Genomic DNA, 10,567 nt, shown 5'->3' with positions numbered 1-10,567 from the left:
GGTGTTTGTTTTAAAAAGAGAGCCAACATTCTTCTCCAAAGCACCTGTTCTGCCACTTTGACTGAATTAGACAAGCAACACGGAAGATGCTTCATGCACACATACAGCAAGCATAATTGCATGCCAGTCCCATTCTCTAAAGCCCACCCCATTTTCCTCCTCCCCTACTGGCACCATGTCATTAAGGCTTGGGAGTGATGCTAAGTTCATGGGAAAACTACTGTTCCTAGAGCTGAACCCAGTTGAGGGATTGGGGTTGGTTTGCATTTCTAAGACCTGAATGGACTAAGAAAGTGGACTTCCAAAGAAAGTGGAATATCCAAAGAGCTCCTCAGCTGAGCACCAACAGACTCCATGATGGAGCAAGGGCCGCTCTGAACTGCATCCCTCTCAAGGTTCCATTTTGAGAAAGCCCTAATTTAGGCTATGGAAGTTGGACAGAACAGGGTAGTGTCCCTTAAAGCTTTTGTCCTGATTGGCTCAGAAATAATTCTCCATAATTAATCTGTACTTGATAACAAGAGCCCAACACATGCAAAAGAAGCAAACTCCAATCTTCTCACATGGTCTGAAGGCCACATGAGATCACCACTTTCCTGAAGCTAAGCACTTAAGATGGGTTAACTGCCCAGAAACCACACTTATGACACCTTGGACTCCCTGGCAGAAGAAAAGAGGGATATAAATGCAAAGGGGTGGAATCTGTATTTTAAATAAAAGAATAAAGAAGGTAAAAAGAAGAAGCCAGCAGGTGTTCAGTTATCCAACAGCAGCTATGATGTAGCATCAGTAAGTCAATGCTTTACAACATTGGTTCAATAAGTTTATTCTCTTTTCTGACATCTCCATAGAAAATTATGGAAGGCCTCTTAGCTATCAGCCACACGCTCCTGGGCCCTTAGGAAGCTAGCCTTCTTTTGGGCCACACGATCTTTCTTCTGGGCAAGGGACAACTTGGGACGGTTCCACCTGCAAATAAGAGATTGTGTTAGTGTTGCTGGTACATTAAGCATAAGGCATGAGCCTTATAAACAATCTTTTTTTTTAAAAAAAAAGAAAAACTTGACATCAACCTACTATTTCAAAGTGCCTCTCTACAGGCTACCATTGATTTTGTTTACCTTTTTAATCCATCACTGTGCCACTCAGGGCTATCTTATTTACCATGTAACATAGTCAGGTATTGAGAGGCAGTGACATTCTTCTCAGGAATGTCAGATCATTCTAAACATGCCTGTATGTTATAACTCCAACAGCAAGTATATGACATCAACACAGTCCATCATCAGAAGCCAGGATTATTATAACTCGGCATCATATGCTTACAGCAGAGGACCTACCATGTCACTGTCTCCCCCTCCCCCAATTTCTGGGGTTATCAGTTCTGCAGTGGCTTAATTTTCCAACTATATTTAAGTCTACCTGATGTGAGTCTTAACATGGAAGGGAAGGGGAAAGTTTTCTTATGCGGCTGCATAAAATAATTCAAATCACTTAACTGTAGCCAAGGATATAGTGCAGAGATGGGGAGCCCTTGTTTGCTGTGCTGAGAACCAAAGATCACCTAACTGGGACTTTTGAAATTTAGCCAAGTATTGCATGTGGCCCCTAAAGCCACAGGTTATTCACATGTATGACTGCCTCCCTCAAATACCCTTCAAGACCCTCAGGGAAAGATGGCCCCATTCCATCACTCAAGTGTTCACTGCTAGATTTGCTAATTTATACCAAATACAGACTGGCAGGTCCACCGGGAATACATCCAAGCTCTGTGAGATTTACACTCACCACTAACTAAACTAGGTAGGCAAATGAACATGGCAGGGACCGATGAATGCTCTACAAGTGCCTGTGGGAGACTCCTAGAAGAGTAGGATACGAGGTGATTTAAAAGTTAAGACGACATTCCCAGAGCAAAATGTGTTTTCTATTAACTTGAAAACTAAGCAACCACTATCCTACGAGACAATAAGTTTCAACGAAGAATGGAAAACTCTGTGTTTGTCATACCGAAGAACACTAATAACCAATGCAGCCAAAACACCTCTGGCCTATGAAGCAGGCCAGAACGATCATAGGAACTAAGTGGAACTGCTGCTTTTCTCCTGCAACCGAATTAAGAGCAGCCCATGAAATACATGTTAAATGATAACGAACTGAATGAATTGTCATCAGTTCTGTTCTACAGCTGCTCATATTCAAACTGCCAGTACTGGCATTTGTAAGATCCCTTTTTGTTTTGATCTACATTAAGCAGAGATCTTAAGGTCCATAAGCAGCACCCAGCTTGAAAAGGCAGAACCTCCTGCCAGGACCAAGCTCACGAAGGAGGCTGCAACACAGGAGGAGCTTTAGCAGCTTGGATGCAACCCTCAAGCCTAAAACGATCTAGCCCAAGCTGTTAAAACACACAGGGCTTTAACACTAAGCTTCCCAATAAGCCAAAATGTTTCTGAAAATCAGTGGCACAGCACTTTCAGTAACAAACATTTCTGTTGCAGGAGGAGAAAATGACTGTCTCACCTCTTCTTTTTGACTTCTCTCTTGGGTTTCTTTTCGTGGACTGGATTTTCACGTATTCCAGCGTGGGCTTTTTTATACAGTTCTTCCATCTGAAATAAGGATTTTAGAAATCAGTTTTACATTTTGTACATGTTGACCAAAATTTACTTGGCACTCTCCCCCACCCCCACGCTGTCATGTATTATAGGAAGTAATGTTTTAAAAATAACTCATTTACAATGTCGTCATAACTACATATCCCAGAACTATTCTAGATAAGGACACAGAATGAATGCACAAATCAATATGGAGTTCATGCATATGACCTTTCTTCCAACGTTTAAGTACGTATAAAAGAGACCCACAATCGGAGGAACTTGGGGCAAATTCACATTTGGGAGAAGTGGGAAGCGGGAAACACCTGTGTATGAACATCCATCATATGCACAGCACTAGTTAGTTTTTACAATTTTCAGTACTCAAGCAGGCTGGGACTATTGACCACTGACCACTGAGTACCAACATCCCTCACAAGAAGCGGTCAGCCACTTTGCCACTTAAATGTTTTGATTCCTTCACAGAAGCAAAAGTAGCTTAGTCGGGGTCTAACTTCACACACACAAACAGAGATCTATGTGGTCCAGAGGTTTTCAGCCTCCTCCAAATCAACGGAGGGGGCGGGGAATAACACCTCCAATTAGGAAACTTGCATCTAACCTTTCAACAATAAATTATGATTTTGCAAATGTGTGAACACCTGTTCTTCTAACTAACCACTCTGAAGCAGCCAACCTAACAGTTTCTTGGTTACCAGCCCATCAACTCGGGCAAGCAAAATTTCCACAGTGGCTCTGGAGTTCCCAAGTACACCAAATGGCTTAATACTATAAATGCATTAACTCTGAATTATGCTAAAAAATTATCACAAACCAAAGTACTCGTAGTTTAAAGTAGCCTTGCATATCAGCAATTTTATCTGTGAATCACAACAAGAGTGCTGGTGCTGGATGAGTGGCCACCTGCAAGGCTGGATTTAAGACTCATTTCCTCATATCCAATTAGCAGTGCAAGAAAGAAGGAATTCATGCACCTCTGACTGTGCACGTCCAACTGAATTCCCAGCGCTTTCTGCCCCCTGCTTCCCAATCCAAGGCTACTACTATCAAGATGCTCTCTCATCAAACAGGAACTCCAAAGGTCTGAGCAAGCTTTGAGCCTTTTAAAGAGCAGAAAGGAAGACAATTTAGGAGTTATCCAGGGAATTTACAAGCAGTCAGGAAACTGGACACGTATTTGTGGTGGATTTACAAATGGAATGATAGGTCATTATTTAATAAGATGTTTTCAGGGATGTGCAAAGCTCATAACACAGAGATACCAGGCCTGAGATCTGAAAGATCCCAGATACTTGCTAGCATTTTCCCATAAAAGTGTCTGTTGTCAGCAAGATCAGTTCGACAAAAGACACACTCTTAGTACTTGCTTTTTCAGTCACTGTGAACATCAAGCATCTTACCATATCAGGCGTCACGTTGTTCTTTATATACTGGGAGAACTGTTTCTTGTAAGCATCTTCGTCTTCCTCCATCAAGTAACGCATGTAATCGGCAACATTCTGGCCCATGATGTGCTTGCGGTGGACCTCTGCATTGAATTCTTTGCTCTCCGAGTCATAACCAGGGAAACGTTTGGTACTGTCAGACATGAATTGAGGAACCCTCGTTAACATTTGGGAGAAAGCATTTCTTAAGCAAAAATCAGTCAAGACCAGCCAGAAATTTCAGCCGCCATCAGTCCCGTCTTGAAACACTGAGCTCTCTCATAGACATGCCAAGGACCAACTACAACATGTTCAAGTCAGTGGGACATCATCACATAGCAGCCAGATTGAAGACAAGAAGGAAAAAAGGTGAATTATTAAGGAGGACTGTAATAAAGGGTTTTTTTGGTGGGGCAGCAGAAACTACAACCTGTTTTACTCTTCTGGGTATTGCTTGTACAATCTACTGCTGCTGTCAAAGTGATTAATGGTGGTAATTGTCGTATGAGCCATATCTCTGAGCGTCTGGTATGTGGAAGACTGTGGTAGAGAGGAGGCGGCAAGTGAAGTCCGAAATGGGAATATCATACCCAGGGCCAAGTGACAAGATGCAGCAAGTAGCATTAAGCACCACCAATGGTGAAAGTTAAATACACTGAATTTAAATTTCAAAACAAAGACATCTCCATTTCTAGAGGAAGTGTCTGAACTATCAGTCCCAGGGGGTGGGGGTGGGTTACCTGTGTGGAATGGAAAGACCACCATCCACAGCTCCTTTCAGAGCACCGAAAACTTTGTTCCCAGTGGTAGTGCGAGCAAGGCCTGCGTCCAAATAGCACGTAAAGGCACCAGGTTGCCCATCCACGCTTTCTACATTATACTCATCACCCGTCACTTCAACTTGACCTTCGTAGATCTTATCAAGGCCAAATTTGTTCAGAAGCTGCAACAAACAAGGCAGAGAGGTCTAGGTTCTTCTTCATAGATCTACTGCACTGGAGACCAAAACAGGCTTTTGGCGAAACATTCCACATATCGTGAGACAGAAAAACAGGCAGTTTGCAACCCATTCCAAGGGCCAGTTGTGACCAGAATGGTAAGCTATTACCGTATTTTTTGCTCTATAAGACTCACCTTTTCTCTCCTAAAAAGTAAGGGAAAATGTGTGTGCGTCTTATGGAGCGAATGCAGGCTGCGCAGCTATCCCAGAAGCCAGAACAGCAAGAGGGATCGCTGCTTTCGCTGCGCAGCGATCCCTCTTGCTATTCTGGCTTCTGAGATTCAGAATATTTTTGTTCTTGTTTTCCTCCTCCAAAAACTAGGTGCGTCTTATAGAGCGAAAAATACAGTAATTTTAAAGACATTAACTCATGCACCAACAACCTTTTAGGAGTCAATCGTGTGCACAAGTGATTCTACAGAAGCAACTTTTTGAGACCACAGTCAGCAAAATGTTTCCCAGCCCATTTTCAGCATGGGATTTGCCATTTGGATAACACCCTAATGTGGAGAATTCTAAGTTACTAAATTTAAGTTGAGCTTGCCATACCACATACAATGCAAGGAAATCTTTAAAGCCATGGCTGAAAGGTGGGAGAACATAACAAGAGCTACAGAGAAAGGGAAATAGAAGCCTGCATTAAAGAAATTGCACTGATATAAGAATTCTGTGAAAGTAACTTTACTTTCATTAAGTACTAAGGAATAACTGGTGGCCAATATGCTGAAATGACAGAAGCACAGACGCACCTCCCCCCAAACCCAACGTTCTGCCATCTTCTCTAACCCAGTATTTATTTCTTGCCCAGTTCATTTTACAAGGTGCCATCCTAATACATACAAAATCCCAGGTTTGTATTTGAGGACTAAAACAGAAACAGACTGGGTAAGTGCTGATGTGCATATCCCACCTCCTACTGACATACACTTTAAGCCAGTGCTATAAAACCCTAAATTTCCATTATTTGTAAATTGTGTGTCTTAATTTGTGTCAAATAAGCTGGTGCAAATGTTATTCTGATTTTTCAGAATAGATACATACCCTGCGGGCCAGCAGCAAGCCTGTGCAATAGGCAGCAGCGTAGTTGGTCAAGCCTACTTTCACTCCGTACTTTGGCAGCTCGTGAGCGTATGCGGCACAGACAATCATGTCGCCTTCAATTCTGGCATATGCGATCTGACGACAAAAGCAAGGTTAGTGGGCGACCTCCAACCAAACAGCTGCAATATTAATTCACTGCAGTCTTCCCTCTGTTTGGGAGGAGTGCCATCAAATTCAGCAGTCCTGTAGTGCTAACCTTCCCCCATGTCCCCCCCCCAACCAGAGTGTACCCACAATGTCTGTAAACACTGTATATCTACCTAAGAAGCATGAGTGAGTTTCGTAAGTAAAGCACTTATCAGCGCCAGCCAGATCTTTGTCGGAATAATAAAACCTTATAAAAAACACTGACCAAATCATTCTCTCCCTTCATCATCTGCTCAGTTCCCACCTTGCCCCCTACCATTGATCTATTGATCCTGCTCCTCCTTTCCCATGCCCTCAGAGGGACATGTTGAGACTCTCTTGACTGTGAAGGACTACTGGTACTTTAAGCCATAGACAAAGGGAGAATACACATACACAGTAGCTACAATAGTCCTGCATTTTAGTTATCCAACTACAAAGAATGGTGGCGGCAGCAATAAGGGCAGTTAGGCAAGTGCTGCCATAAGACCAGGACAGTTTGCCACTCAGCTTCTCATCCAGGACAGCTGGTTCCTCAGGACTGTATGGCACATGCTTAACCTTTTCCAGGTTTTCCAAGGCATTCCAATATGAAAATATAACAGGGGAAAGACTTCCAGTGATTATATACATATTTAGTCCATTTTTTTCAGTTTTTGCACCCCAAATTACAAAGACTTTTGAACACTGTTGTCAAAAAGTAAGAGATGTGTAGACTAAAGAAACCTGTTTCATTCATAGCTTTGGAAATCAATAGTACTTCTGAAGATCTGCTTAGCACATGGCAATTTCCACGTAAAAGGGTCTACAACAGCAAGCCATCAAATGCAATTTTGCCAAGTAGAATAGAAGCATTGCCACCCAACCCTACCCCACTCATCATTCCCCCCCTCCACCTCTTTCCCCCTTTTGTTCCTAATGTAACACTAATGTCTCAACAAATGAAACTGAACTGTAGAAAATGTAACCTGAAAGAGACATCACATACTTCTCTCTCTCTCTCTCTCTCACACACACACACAATGAAAGATCTACAGCTTTGAAAACCACTGACATACACTTATCCAAGATCAGAAGTTACACTCAAAATGGAATTCTGACAATTTCTGTGTCAGTCCTTACCAAATTCAGAAATGCAACACATGTAGTCTAAGTTTAAAACTGATTTTACACTAGTTTAAGTTATGGCTTCCTCAAAAGAACCATGGAAATTCTAGTTTGGGAAAGGCACTGAGTTATACTAGTGATTCCTAGCCCTTTTGCAAAACTACAATTCTCAATGCTCACTTATTGGTCGCCAAGCCAGTTAAATAGCCTGAGAAATATCTAAGCAATTTGTTCCCTGCTTCTTTTCTACACGATTCTCATAAACAGGAAGGGGAACAGGGGAAGATTTTTAGAAGAACTAATAAAACAGTTAAAAGAAAATGCCACACGAAGATTTGTGAAAGAATAATTTCACCTTCACTCTCAGCATTTTCTACAGCCTGGTAGCTCTTTTGTTCCTAATGAAAGCATGCTGAACATTTTGAGATGCAACATGCAATTTTGTACAGAGAAGAACATCAGAAATTAAGTAGCAGAAAGCAGAGCTTGGAGTCAACTGAACCTGCTTTGTTCAATAAGCTCCTTTGAGAAACAGCCAAAAAGGAACTGTGGATATGCAATAATGCATGTACCTGGCAAAGAATTCCAGGGGATGAAAAAATAAAGGGCCTATTTTGCTTATTTTAAAGATTTCTTCTTAGAAAAAACATTCAAGACACCTCCTCAAATTTATCCATTACCAAGTCTTGCTTTCCTACAAAAGGAAGTATTGTCACAGGATATGGCCTATTCTAGAGTTTAGAATAGTTTCTGCCTAAGAACTACCTTAGAAAAATACTAGGTTCTTCTCTTCCTTTATAAAGGCTTATGTACATGTTACATAGGCATTTCTATGAAGGAAATTTGTGAAGTGCAAAGCAGCTCTCTGCAGTACAGTCAAGGACGGAAAGGAGACCTTACCTGGCAAATGATATCTCTGTTGGTGACACGTACAATCATCCTATATTTAGGGGTGTTGTACTTGTTTTTATCTTGAATCACCAAACGTTTACGAGCATAGTAATCAGTCTTTCCCTCTGAAACAGAAAGGTGACAGGTTGGAATGTATTTAGAAACTGCAGGTTCAAGGCCACATCCATCTAATTTATTGAAAGCTTGCAAAGAAATAAAACATACCTCTCCTTCTTCGGAATTTGACTTGATACCTCTTGAAGTAGGCCTTATTCTTGACAACTTTCACGAACCCCTTGAATAAATGCGACACAGAAACATTAATGTCAAAAATGTTTGCATAACCATCTTGCAAGTGAAGATAGCAGGAACTTAAGTCAACAAGGAGAAAAATGGAAATGTGTTTGAAAAGTGCACACACAGCCTAAAAAACACATATTATAAACTTAAGACTTCTTTATGGCTGTGATGCAGAGGAAAGCAAAGTCTTCAAACTTGCTCAGTAGCAAAGTGCTTAGCACCCATTAATGACACCTTCATCTTCAATTATAAAATGCTTACTGTTTTAATATAACATGCCATTGAAAGTTTCATAGCTTTCCAGAATCCAGTAACTACAATTGGACTACATAAAGCATTTATGGTAATGATGGGGGAAATATAGTAAATACTAAGTTTGAAAGTAGCAAGTAGCAAGGTGTCTGGATGGCAATGTGGAAATCAAGACTTCCCAAAACTGAAGGATTTATGCTGACCATCCACTAGAGGGGAGAAGACGTTAATAAAACCATCCCACCAACGCCTTGCCTTGCTTCAAAAAGTCATCACACCTTGGCATCATTACATTTTCCTATAGGCAACAACGAGACAGGTCCACAGGCCCTTCCCACAGGCCCTGGGTTGGGATGGCAGCTAAAGCTCTAGAACCTGCCTTTCGTCAAGTTACACACATGCCGGCAAATCCAGCTTTGCCAGTGACACGTATTTGACAAAGTCGGGATGGAACTGATGTACTGTAGATGTTTACACGCGGTAAGACATGTGGCTCTTCCAAGACAGTCTTCGCCTGACCTCCCGGACACAACACAGCGCAAAGCTTCCAGAAACGAGGGACGCTGCTTTACGCGAGACCTGCGATTAGAGATTCTCCCCTCCAATTCCCCGCAACGCCTTCAGACGACCTGCGTCTTGACCTGCAAGTTATCCCTCACGCTTCCTCCCCACCCCCGCTTCCCGATCGCGCAGCTATCGTGAAGACAGGCCCGGAATCATGTGTGCACGCCTAAGGGGGGGGGCGAATTCAGACACGCAAGGCCCGAACCCTTCGCCACTGCTTGCGCTCAAGGGCCGGAAGATTTTGAGAGGCAGCAGAAGAAAATGCAACCAAGTCGGAGCGCGGGGGGGAAAAGGCGCTGTGCGGGCGGACCGAAGACGGGAAATGCAAACGGAACCAAAACGGGGGAACCCGAGGCGGGGGGGACCCAAAGAAACCGACCCGGGGAGGCGTGTTTGGGGGGAGCACCAGCCGCGGCCCTTCTACTGGCAGCGGCTTAAAGGCGGCTGGTTGCAGCCATTAGGCCACGCTGGAACTCGCTTCCGCAGCCGGGCCTGCCAGCTGCGCAATCCGAATCCATCCGGCCGGCAGCGGGCGAGGAAGCGGGCAGCCGGGGTTCGAGAAAGCAGAGCCGACTCTCCCCTACCCATCCTGGCCCATTTGGTGCCGGTACTGACCATGGTTCTCGGTTCTGTCCGCTTTCGCTTAGGCCGGGGGCCGCGCAGCGAAACGTCCGCAAGCCGTAGCGCTGGGGGAAAAGGCCGAGCTCAGCGCGCAGGCGTTACACGTCACTTGGTCGACAAGGCAGAGAGAGGTTCCCCTACCCGCCTGCAAAGGGAGGGAGCGCTGCCCCCTGGAGGCTTGGAGGGGAAGTGCCCTCATCCTCTCCCCCCGCCCCGCCCGCCGCTCGCTCTCGCGTCCCTCTTCCTGCGCCGCCAGCGATGACGCCAATCCATGTCGTCGGAGCTCATGGTGTCCTCCGCCGCTCTGAGTGTGACGGCAACGCGCTCAGCGGAAAAGCGGCGGGTACGCCACCTAGTGGCGCCGCGGTGCTAAGCGGCTTTTGCTCATACATTTCAACGCGGATTCTTCATACCCAGGACGGGCATCATGTGGTCCTCCAGACGCTGCTGGACTCCAACTCCATTCAGCCCCAGCCAATGCTCGGGGTGGTTGGGAGTTGTAGTTCAGAAGCATTCAGAGACATGAAGGTTCCGTCAGCTGTATGCTATTTGCATTTTTTTAA

At 44.1% G+C, this 10,567-nt stretch overlaps 1 protein-coding gene across 1 annotated transcript; it reads right to left on the bottom strand.

Annotated features, from left to right (window-relative positions):
* Positions 1 to 810: 810 nt before the first annotated feature.
* On the bottom strand, positions 811 to 10,170 carry RPL5 (ribosomal protein L5). The gene is made up of 8 exons (XM_083743560.1): positions 9,999 to 10,170; positions 8,493 to 8,562; positions 8,277 to 8,392; positions 6,084 to 6,218; positions 4,783 to 4,985; positions 4,019 to 4,196; positions 2,524 to 2,612; positions 811 to 969 (listed from the first exon to the last, which is right to left on the bottom strand). The coding sequence occupies exons 1-8, from the start codon at positions 9,999 to 10,001 to the stop codon at positions 870 to 872; spliced, it is 894 nt and encodes a 297-aa protein (XP_083599686.1). The 5' UTR covers positions 10,002 to 10,170; the 3' UTR covers positions 811 to 869.
* Positions 10,171 to 10,567: the final 397 nt, after the last annotated feature.

The sequence above is a fragment of the Podarcis gaigeae genome (assembly GCF_964106915.1).
Source record: "Podarcis gaigeae genome assembly, chromosome: 6".
Taxonomy (NCBI): Eukaryota; Metazoa; Chordata; class Lepidosauria; order Squamata; family Lacertidae; genus Podarcis; species Podarcis gaigeae.
The sequence above is the reverse complement of the archived record's forward strand: the minus strand, read 5'-3'. Positions and strand labels throughout refer to the sequence as shown.